General features: G+C 59.2%; 1 protein-coding gene across 3 annotated transcripts in view; it reads left to right on the top strand.

Annotated features, from left to right (window-relative positions):
- CACNG4 (calcium voltage-gated channel auxiliary subunit gamma 4) overlaps window positions 1-13,002 on the top strand; it is a 136,159-nt gene that overhangs the window by 83,040 nt on the left and 40,117 nt on the right. Inside the window, exon 1 of one of the 3 annotated variants that reach the window (XM_073579810.1) lies at window positions 2,024-2,451. The exons of the other annotated variants lie outside the window; for them this stretch is intronic. Coding sequence (XP_073435911.1) covers window positions 2,229-2,451 — 223 coding nt within the window. The 5' untranslated portion in view covers window positions 2,024-2,228. Of the gene's footprint in view, window positions 1-2,023; window positions 2,452-13,002 lie in introns of those variants that run through there. 3 annotated transcript variants of the gene reach the window in all.

Here is a 13,002-nt window from a genome sequence, read left to right as displayed (position 1 = left end):
CCGCCCAGAACCAGTGTGATGGGGGGGGGGGTCTCACCTACTCTCAGATAGTTAACCCATTCCTGCCTGCATAACATCACACACTACATCAGGGACTCCCGAACAGCAGGATAACCCCCCACCAGACATCAGTATAACCCCCATCCTCCTTGCTCTTTCCTGCAGACAATGGTGGGGGCTTTCCTTGCTCTGAATACTCACTCATCAGCGACTTCTCTAATTCTTTCCAGCAATGAATGGGTTAAAGAGGGAGGACGAGGCAATGGACTAATCCCTAATCTTCCAGATTTCACTTACTGTCATTAATATATAACAGTCAGAGGGTGCACAGTGTGAGGGAGTACAGTCAGGGAAAGCACAGTCAGAGGGTGCACCTTCAAAGGATGCACAGTTACAGGGTACACAGTCATAGGGAGTAGAGTACAGTCAGGGGAAGCACAGTCAGCAGGGGTACAGACAGATGATGCACAGTCAGAGGGTGAACAGTCAGGGGAAGCACAGTCAGGGGGTGCACAAATAGAGAGAGTACAATAAGGGAATGCACAGTAAGGAGGTGCACAGTTAAAGGGTGCAGAGTCAAGGGGTGCATAGTTGGAGTAAAGTCAGGGAAAGCACAGTCGGGGTGCACAGTCAGAGGGTGCATAGTTAGAGGGAGTACAGTCAAGGATAGCACTGACAGCACTGAGGTAGTACAGCCAGAGAAAGTACAGTCAGAGGGAGCACAGTCAGGGGGGCACAGTTAGAGGGAGTACAGTCAGGAGAAGCACATTCAGGGGGTGCACAGTCAGAGAGTGCACAGTTGGAGTGGAGTACAGTCAGAGGAAGCACAGTTAGGGAAAGCACAGTCAAGGGGCACAGAGGGAGTAGAGTACAGTCAGGTAGTGCACAGTTAGAGAGTGCACAGTTAGAGGGTACACAGTAAGGGGGTGCACAGTCAGAGGGAGTATAGCCGGGGAAAGCACAGTAAGAGGGTGAACAGTCAGGGGAGTACAATCAGAGGGAGTAGAGTACAGTCAGGGGTAGCACAGTCAGGGGGTACACATTCAGAGGGTGCACAGTTAGAGGGTGTAAAGTCAGAGGGAGTACAGTCAGGGAAAGCATAGTCAGAGAGAGTACAGTCAGGGGGCTCAGTCAGAGGGAGAAGAGTAGAGTCAAGGGAAGCACAGTCAAGGGGCACAGACAGAGGGAGTGGAGTGCAGTCAGGGGATGCACAGTCAGATGGTGCACATCCATGGGAGGACATTTAGGGGTTTACATCCGGGGGAGCACATTGGGGGGTTACACATCCAGGGGTGCACATTGGGGGTTACACATCCAGGCGTGCACATTGGAGGTTACTCATCCGGGGGAGCACATTGGGGGTTACACGTCCGGGGGAGAAAATTGGGGGTTACACATTGGGGGTTACACATCCGGGGGAGCACATTGGGGGTTACACATTGGGGATTACACGTCCGGGGGAGCACATTGGGGGTTACACATCCGGGGGAGCACATTGGGGGTTACACATTGGGGGGTTACACATTGGGGGGTTACACATTGGGGGTTACACGTCCGGGGGTGCACATTGGGGTTTACACATCCGGGGGGAGCACATTGGGGGTTACACGTCCGGGGGTGCACATTGGGGGTTACACATTGGGGGGTTACACATTGGGGGTTACACGTCCGGGGGTGCACATTGGGGGTTACACATTGGGGGGTTACACATTGGGGGTTACACGTCCGGGGGTGCACATTGGGGTTTACACATCCGGGGGGAGCACATTGGGGGTTACACGTCCGGGGGTGCACATTGGGGGTTACACATTGGGGGGTTACACGTCCGGGGGAGCACATTGGGGGTTACACATTGGGGGTTACACATCCGGGGAGCATATTGGGGGTTACATACTGGGGGGAGCACATTGGGGGTTGCACATTGGGGGTTACACGTCCGGGGGAGCACATTGGGGGTTACACATTGGGGGGGGTGCCCTGTGTCCTCTCCAGCATCTTCTGCTATGGTGAGACACTGGGGGGGCGGCTTGTTTTCGTCTCTTGTTCTCCCTGGGGGTCTCGGGCAGACAGAGCCCCACATGGCAATTTGCATAGCCCTCGCTGATTGGTGGGGGCGACAGGAGGCGGGTCCCGGTGGAAGATTCGGAGCCCGGCTTCCCTTCGCCTCGCGCGGCTGCCGGGGTCCTTTGTCTGCAGCCTCTCCCACCCTGCGTGGAGTATGAGGCACCATGGCGTGGTGTGATCGTGGGGTGCAGATGCTGCTGACCACTGTGGGGGCTTTCGCAGCCTTCAGCCTTATGACCATCGCCATCGGGACGGACTACTGGCTGTACTCCAGGGCGCACATCTGTAACGGGACCAACGGGACCACGGAAGACCCCCAAAGCCAAGCCAAGAAGACCAAGGGGGCGCTCACCCACTCCGGGCTGTGGAGGGTGTGCTGCATGGAGGGTAAGTGCTGCGGAGCCCAGAGTGTGTGCAGGGGACGGAGGGGCAGCGATGGAGCGCTCCGCGGGGTGTGAGCACTTCTGCACAAATAGTAATGGAGGCGCGGAGGAGATGTGAGGCGCACAGGTAAGTGCTCCACAGGAAATGGCGCCTCGCTCCACACCACACAGCGCCACGCTCCACACCACACAGCGCCACGCTCCACACCACACAGTGCCACACTCCACACCACACAGCGCCACGCTCCACACCACACAGCGCCACGCTCCACACCACACAGCGCCACGCTCCACACCACACAGTGCCACACTCCACACCACACAGCGCCACGCTCCACACCACACAGCGCCACGCTCCACACCACACAGCGCCACGCTCCACAGCGCCTCGCTCCACACCACACAGCGCCACGCTCCACACCACACAGCGCCACGCTCCACACCACACAGCGCCACGCTCCACACCACACAGCGCCACGCTCCACACCACACAGCGCCACACTCCACACCACACAGCGCCACACTCCACAGCACACAGCGCCACGCTCCACACCACACAGCGCCACGCTCCACAGCGCCTCGCTCCACACCACACAGCGCCACGCTCCACACCACACAGCGCCACGCTCCACAGCGCCTCGCTCCACACCACACAGCGCCACGCTCCACAGCACACAGCGCCACGCTCCACACCACACAGCGCCACGCTCCACACCATACATTGCCACGCTCCACACCACACAGCGCCACGCTCCACACCACACAGCGCCACGCTCCACACCACACAGCGCCACGCTCCACAGCACACAGCGCCACGCTCCACACCACACAGCGCCACGCTCCACACCACACAGCGCCACGCTCCACAGCACACAGTGCCACACTCCACACCACACAGCGCCACACTCCACAGCACACAGCGCCACGCTCCACACCACACAGCGCCACGCTCCACAGCGCCACGCTCCACACCACACAGCGCCACGCTCCACACCACACAGCGCCACGCTCCACAGCGCCTCGCTCCACACCACACAGCGCCACGCTCCACAGCACACAGCGCCACGCTCCACACCACACAGCGCCACGCTCCACACCATACATTGCCACGCTCCACACCACACAGCGCCACGCTCCACAACACACAGCGCCACGCTCCACAACACACAGCGCCACGCTCCACAACACACAGCGCCACGCTCCACACCACACAGCGCCACGCTCCACACCACACAGCGCCACGCTCCACAGCACACAGTGCCACACTCCACACCACACAGCGCCACACTCCACAGCACACAGCGCCACGCTCCACACCACACAGCGCCACGCTCCACAGCGCCACGCTCCACACCACACAGCGCCACGCTCCACACCACACAGCGCCACGCTCCACAGCGCCTCGCTCCACACCACACAGCGCCACGCTCCACAGCACACAGCGCCACGCTCCACACCACACAGCGCCACGCTCCACACCACACAGCGCCACGCTCCACACCACACAGCGCCACGCTCCACACCACACAGCGCCACGCTCCACAACACACAGCGCCACGCTCCACACCACACAGCGCCACGCTCCACACCACACAGCGCCACGCTCCACACCACACAGCGCCACGCTCCACACCACACAGCGCCACACTCCACAGCACACAGCGCCACGCTCCACACCACACAGCGCCACGCTCCACAGCGCCTCGCTCCACACCACACAGCGCCACGCTCCACACCACACAGCGCCACGCTCCACAGCGCCTCGCTCCACAGCACACAGCGCCACGCTCCACAGCACACAGCGCCACGCTCCACACCACACAGCGCCACGCTCCACACCATACATTGCCACGCTCCACACCACACAGCGCCACGCTCCACAACACACAGCGCCACGCTCCACAACACACAGCGCCACGCTCCACAACACACAGCGCCACGCTCCACACCACACAGCGCCACGCTCCACAGCGCCTCGCTCCACACCACACAGCGCCACGCTCCACACCACACAGCGCCACGCTCCACAGCGCCTCGCTCCACACCACACAGCGCCACGCTCCACAGCACACAGCGCCACGCTCCACACCACACAGCGCCACGCTCCACACCATACATTGCCACGCTCCACACCACACAGCGCCACGCTCCACACCACACAGCGCCACGCTCCACAACACACAGCGCCACGCTCCACAGCACACAGCGCCACGCTCCACACCACACAGCGCCACGCTCCACACCACACAGCGCCACGCTCCACACCACACAGCGCCACGCTCCACAGCACGCAGCGCCACGCTCCACAGCGCCACGCTCCACAGCACACAGCGCCACGCTCCACAGCACACAGCGCCACGCTCCACAGCACGCAGCGCCACGCTCCACAGCACGCAGCGCCACGCTCCTAACCACGCAGCGCCACGCTCCACACCACGCAGCGCCACGCTCCACACCACGCAGCGCCACGCTCCACAGCACGCAGCGCTACGCTCCACAGCACGCAGCGCCACGCTCCACAGCACGCAGCGCCACGCTCCACAGCACACAGCGCCACGCTCCACAGCACACAGCGCCACGCTCCACAGCACACAGCGCCACCCTCCACAGCACACAGCGCCACGCTCCACACCACACAGCGCCACGCTCCACACCACACAGCGCCACGCTCCACACTCCACAGCGCCACACTCCACAGCGCCACACTCCACAGCACACAGCGCCACGCTCCACACCACACAGCGCCACGCTCCACAGCACGCAGCGCCACGCTCCACAGCACGCAGCGCCACGCTCCACACCACGCAGCGCCACGCTCCACACCACGCAGCGCCACGCTCCACACCACACAGCGCCACGCTCCACACCACACAGCGCCACGCTCCACAGCACACAGCGCCACCCTCCACAGCGCCACGCTCCACAGCACGCAGCGCCACGCTCCACAGCACGCAGCGCCACGCTCCACAGCACGCAGCGCCACGCTCCACAGCACGCAGCGCCACGCTCCACAGCACGCAGCGCCACGCTCCACACCATACATTGCCACGCTCCACACCACACAGCTCCACGCTCCACACCACACAGCTCCACGCTCCACACCAAACATTGCCACGCTCCACAGCACACAGCGCCACGCTCCACAGCACGCAGCGCCACGCTCCACAGCACGCAGCGCCACGCTCCACAGCACGCAGCGCCACGCTACACAGCACGCAGCGCCACGCTACACAGCACGCAGTGCCACGCTCCACAGCGCAACGCTCCACAGCACGCAGCGCCACGCTCCACAGCACACAGCGCCACGCTCCACACCACACTGCGCCACGCTCCACACCACACTGCGCCACGCTCCACAGCACGCAGCGCCACGCTCCACACCACACAGCGCCACGCTCCACACCACACAGCGCCACGCTCCACAGCGCCACGCTCCACAGCACACAGCGCCACGCTCCACAGCGCCACGCTCCACAGCACGCAGCGCCACGCTCCACACCACGCAGCGCCACGCTCCACACCACACAGCGCCACGCTCCACAGCACGCAGCGCCACGCTCCACAGCACGCTGCGCCACGCTCCACAGCACGCTGCGCCACGCTCCACAGCACGCTGCGCCACGCTCCACAGCACGCTGCGCCACGCTCCACACCACACAGCGCCACGCTCCACACCACACAGCGCCACGCTCCACACCACACAGCGCCACAGCACGCAGCGCCACGCTCCACAGCACACAGCGCCACGCTCCACAGCACACAGCGCCACGCTCCACAGCACGCAGCGCCACGCTCCACAGCACGCAGCGCCACGCTCCACAGCACACAGCGCCACGCTCCACAGCACGCAGCTCCACAGCGCCACGCTCCACAGCACGCAGCGCCACGCTCCACACCACGCAGCGCCACGCTCCACACCACACAGCGCCACGCTCCACACCACACAGCGCCACGCTCCACACCACACAGCGCCACGCTCCACGGCACGCAGCGCCACGCTCCACAGCGCCACGCTCCACAGCGCCACGCTCCACAGCACGCAGCGCCACGCTCCACACCATACAGCGCCACACTCCACACCATACAGCGCCACGCTCCACACCATGCAGCGCCAAGCTCCACACCATGCAGCGCCACGCTCCGCAGCACCACCCTCTACAGCAAGCAGCATCACGCTCTACAGCACACAGCATCACGCTCCACACCATACAGCGCCACGCTCCACACCAGACAGCGCCACGCTCCACACCAGACAGCGCCACGCTCCACACCAGACAGCGCCACGCTCCACACCAGACAGCGCCACGCTCCACACCATACAGAGCCACGCTCCACAGCACACAACGCCACGCTCCACACCATACAGTGCCACGCTTCACAGCACACAGCGCCACGCTCCACACCATACAGCGCCACGCTCCACAGCACACAGCGCCACGCTCCACACCATACAGAGCCACGCTCCACAGCACACAACACACGCTCCACACCATACAGTGCCACGCTCCACAGCACACAGTGCCACGCTCCACAGCACACAGTGCCACGCTCCACAGCACACAGTGCCACGCTCCACAGCACGCAGTGCCACGCTCCACAGCACACAGAGCCACGCTCCACAGCGCCACAGCACGCAGCGCCACGCTCCACAGCACACAGTGCCACGCTCCACACCATACAGCGCCACGCTCCACACTATACAGTACCACAGCAAACAGTGCCACGCTCCACACCATACATTGCCACGCTCCACACCATACATTGCCACGCTCCACACCATACAGAGCCACGCTCCACACCATACAGAGTCACGCTCCACACCATACAGAGTCACGCTCCACACCATACAGAGTCACGCTCCACACAATGCAGCACCACGCTCCACACCATACATTGCCACGCTCCACACCATACAGAGCCACGCTCCACACAATGCAGCGCCACGCTCCACACCATACAGAGCCACGCTCCACACAATGCAGCGCCACGCTCCACACAATGCAGCGCCACGCTCCACACAATGCAGCGCCACGCTCCACACCATACATTGCCACGCTCCACACCATACAGAGCCACGCTCCACACCATACAGAGTCACGCTCCACACAATGCAGCACCACGCTCCACACCACACATTGCCACGCTCCACACCATACAGAGCCACGCTCCACACCATACAGAGCCACGCTCCACACAATGCAGCGCCACGCTCCACACCATACAGCGCCACGCTCCACACCATACAGCGCCACGCTCCACACCATACAGCGCCACGCTCCACACCATACAGAGCCACGCTCCACACCATACAGAGCCACGCTCCACACCATACAGAGCCACGCTCCACACCATACAGAGCCACGCTCCACACAATGCAGCGCCACGCTCCACACCATACATTGCCACGCTCCACACCATGCAGCGCCACGCTCCACACCATGCAGCGCCACGCTCCACACCATGCAGCGCCACGCTCCACACCATGCAGCGCCACGCTCCACACCATACATTGCCACGCTCCACACCATACAGCGCCACGCTCCACACCATGCAGAGCCACGCTCCACACCATACAGCGCCACGCTCCACACAATGCAGCGCCACGCTCCACAGCACGCAGCACCACCCTCTACAGCAAGCAGCATCACGCTCTACAGCACACAGCATCACGCTCTACAGCATGCAGCGCCACGCTCCACACCATACAGCGCCACGCTCCACAGCACACAGCGCCACGCTCCACACCATACAGCGCCACGCTCGACAGCACACAGCGCCACGCTCCACACCATACAGCACCACGCTCCACACCATACAGAGCCACGCTCCACAGCACACAACGCCACGCTCCACACCATACAGCGCCACGCTCCACAGCACACAGCCCCGCTCCACAGCACACAGAGCCACACTCCACAGCACGCAGTGCCACGCTCCACAGCACACAGAGCCACGCTCCACAGCGCCACAGCACACAGCGCCACGCTCCACAGCACACAGTGCCACGCTCCACACCATACAGCGCCACGCTCCACACTATACAGTACCACACCATACATTGCCACTCTCCACACCATACAGAGCCACGCTCCACACCATACAGAGCCACGCTCCACACCATACAGAGCCACGCTCCACACCATACAGAGCCACGCTCCACACCATACAGAGCCACGCTCCACACCATACAGAGCCACGCTCCACACCATACAGAGCCACGCTCCACACCATACAGCGCCACGCTCCACACCATACAGCGCCACGCTCCACACCATACAGCGCCACGCTCCACACCATGCAGCGCCACGCTCCACACCATGCAGCGCCACGCTCCACACCATACAGCGCCACGCTCCACACCATGCAGCGCCACGCTCCACAGCACGCAGCGCCACCCTCTACAGCAAGCAGCATCACGCTCTACAGCACACAGCATCACGCTCCACACCATGCAGCGCCACGCTCCACACCATACAGCGCCACGCTCCACAGCACACAGCGCCACGCTCCACAGCACACAGCGCCACGCTCCACACCATACAGCGCCACGCTCCACAGCACACAGCGCCACGCTCCACACCATACAGCACCACGCTCCACACCATACAGAGCCACGCTCCACAGCACACAACGCCACGCTCCACACCATACAGCGCCACGCTCCACAGCACACAGCCCCGCTCCACAGCACACAGAGCCACGCTCCACAGCACGCAGTGCCACGCTCCACAGCACATAGCTCCACGCTCCACAGCACGCAGCGCCACGCTCCACAGCACACAGTGCCACGCTCCACACCATACAGCGCCACGCTCCACACTATACAGTACCACACCATACATTGCCACTCTCCACACCATACATTGCCACGCTCCACACCATACATTGCCACGCTCCACACCATACATTGCCACGCTCCACACCATACAGAGCCACGCTCCACACCATACAGAGTCACGCTCCACACAATGCAGCACCACGCTCCACACCATACATTGCCACGCTCCACACCATACATTGCCACGCTCCACACCATAGAGAGCCACGCTCCACACCATACAGAGCCACGCTTCACACAATGCAGCGACACGCTCCACACCATACAGAGCCACGCTCCACACCATACAGCGCCACGCTCCACACAATGCAGCGCCACGCTCCACACCATACATTGCCACGCTCCACACCATACAGAGCCACGCTCCACACCATACAGAACCACGCTCCACACCATACAGAGCCACGCTCCACACAATGCAGTGCCACGCTCCACACCATACATTGCCACGCTCCACACCATACATTGCCACGCTCCACACAATGCAGCGCCACGCTCCACACAATGCAGCGCCACGCTCCACACCATGCAGCGCCACGCTCCACACCATGCAGCGCCACGCTCCACACCATGCAGCGCCACGCTCCACACCATACATTGCCACGCTCCACACCATACATTGCCACGCTCCACACCATACATTGCCACGCTCCACACCATACATTGCCACGCTCCACACCATACAGAGCCATGCTCCACAGCACACAGCTCCACACCATAGCGCCACAGGACACAGCACCACACTCCACAGGAATTGGTGCCACGCTCCATACCATACAGTGCCACGTTCTACACCATACAGCGCCACTCTCCACACCATACAGTGCCACAGGAAATAGCTCCACACTCCACAACATACAGAGTCACGCTCCGCAGCACACAGCTCCACACCATAGTGCCACAGGACACAGCACCACACTCCACAGGAAATGGTGCCACGCTCCACACCATACAGTGCCACGTTCTACACCATACAGCGCCACTCTCCACACCATACAGTGCCACAGCAAATAGCTCCACACTCCACAACATACAGAGCCACGTTCCACAGCACACAGCTCCACACCATAGCGCCACAGGACATAGCACCACACTCCACAGGAAATGATGCCACGCTCCACACCATACAGCGCCACGCTCCGCACCATACTGCGTCACACTCCACAGCACACAGTTCCAGAGGAAATAGCGCCACATTCCACAACATACAGAGCCACGCTCCACAGCACACAGCTCCACACCATAGCACCACAGGACACAGTACCACACTCCACAGGAAATGGTGCCATGCTCCACACCATACAGTGCCACGCTCCACACCATACAGCGCCACGCTCCACAGCACACAGCTCCACAGGAAATAGAGCCACGCTCCACAGGACACAGCATCACACTCCACAACACACAGAGCCACACTCCGAAACACACAGAGCCACGCTCCACAGCACACAGCTCCACACCATAGCGCCACAGGACACAGCACCACACTCCACAGGAAATAGCACCACGCTCCACAGCACACAGCTCAACAGGAATTAGCGCCATACCACACAGCGCCACACTCCACAGGAGGACCAAAGGACACAGCAGAACGCTTCACAGCACACAGCTCCACACCACGTCCCTCAGCACACAGCGCCACACTCCACATCACACAGCGCCACACTCCAAAGTAAACACTTAGTGTTTTGGTGGCTTAGGCAGATCTTGCTAAAGGTGCCCTCCTCTTTGTGCATAGGAATGGATCAAAGAGTGCAGAAACAGGACCCTTAACCCTACTTCTACCAGAATTGTTACGCGTTTCACCAAAAAATATCAATAAAAGTGAAAGAATGGCATACTTTAATGGGATAACATAATGGGGGGGGGCAATATCAGATCTAGTTACAGGAATCACCCATTGTTTCCCGCCAGGTTACTCAAAACCAGGGTCTCAACGACATTCATCCCTGACCTCCTACACTTTACATGTCAATCATAAGGATAGTCATGGACACTTATATAGCTGCACTACAATGGAGCTGTCTGGTCCATTCTTTGATGGATAACATAATGGAAACCAATATGACCCTATTATAGTCAAAAGGATTCATCTGACAATGATTGCATCTATTATGGAGCCAATACAGCTTGTCAGAGAACTAATGGTGTTTCTGGTACCATATTCCTGTACTGATGATGGTTCTGGTAATGAATTCATGTACTGATGGAGGTTCTGGTGCAGCATTTATGTACTAAAAGTGGTTCTTCTGCTGTATTCATGTACTGAGGGTGGTTCTTGTGCTTTATTCATGTACTGATGGAGGTTTCTGGTGATGTAGGCATGTACTATTGGTTGTTTTGGTGCCATATTCATGTACTATTGGTGATTCTGGTGCTGTATTCATGTACTGACAGTGGTTCTGGTGCTGTATTCATGTACTATTGGTGATTCTGGTGCTGTATGCATGTACCGATGGTGGATCCGGTGCCGTATTCATGTAGTATTGGTGATTCTGGTGCTGTGTTCATGTACCGATGGTGGATCCGGTGCTGTATTCATGTACTGAGGGTGGTTCTTGTGCTTTATTCATGTACTGATGGAGGTTCTGGTGATGTAGGCATGTACTATTGGTTGTTTTGGTGCCATATTCATGTACTATTGGTGATTCTGGTGCTGTATTCATGTACTGACAGTGGTTCTGGTGCTGTATTCATGTACTATTGGTGATTCTGGTGCTGTATTCATGTACCGATGGTGGATCCGGTGCTGTATTCATGTACTATTGGTGATTCTGGTGCTGTATTCATGTACTGATGGTGTATCCGGTGCTGTATTCATGTACTGATGGTGGATCCGGTGCTGTATTCATGTACTATTGGTGATTCTGGTGCTGTATTCATGTACCGATGGTGGATCCGGTGCTGTATTCATGTACTATTGGTGATTCCGGTGCTGTATTCATGTACTGATGGTGGATCCGGTGCTGTATTCATGTACTATTGGTGATTCTGGTGCTGTATTCATGTACTGATGGTGGATCCGGTGCCATATTCATGTACTATTGGTGATTCTGGTGCTGTATGCATGTACCGATGGTGGATCCGGTGCCGTATTCATGTACTATTGGTGATTCTGGTGCTGTATGCATGTACCGATGGTGGATCCGGTGCCGTATTCATGTAGTATTGGTGATTCTGGTGCTGTGTTCATGTACCGATGGTGGATCCGGTGCTGTATTCATGTACTGAGGGTGGTTCTTGTGCTTTATTCATGTACTGATGGAGGTTCTGGTGATGTAGGCATGTACTATTGGTTGTTTTGGTGCCATATTCATGTACTATTGGTGATTCTGGTGCTGTATTCATGTACTGACAGTGGTTCTGGTGCTGTATTCATGTACTATTGGTGATTCTGGTGCTGTATTCATGTACTGATGGTGGATCCGGTGCTGTATTCATGTACTGATAGTGGATCCGGGGCTGTATTCATGTACTATTGGTGATTCTGGTGCTGTATTCATGTACTGATGGTGGATCCGGTGCTGTATTCATGTAATATTGGTGATTCTGGTGCTGTATTCATGTACTGATGGTGGATCCGGTGCTGTATTCATGTACTATTGGTGATTCTGGTGTTGTATTCATGTACTGATGGTGGATCCGGTGCCATATTCATGTACTATTGGTGATTCTGGTGCTGTATTCATGTACCGGCTGCCCATTCATTATAGGATC

Source organism: Dendrobates tinctorius, unplaced genomic scaffold, assembly GCF_039654945.1.
Source record: "Dendrobates tinctorius isolate UK_male_01 unplaced genomic scaffold, ASM3965494v1 ptg000063l, whole genome shotgun sequence".
Classification (NCBI taxonomy): domain Eukaryota; kingdom Metazoa; phylum Chordata; class Amphibia; order Anura; family Dendrobatidae; genus Dendrobates; species Dendrobates tinctorius.
Note: the sequence above shows the minus strand (reverse complement) of the source record. Positions and strands in the feature narration are given on the sequence as shown.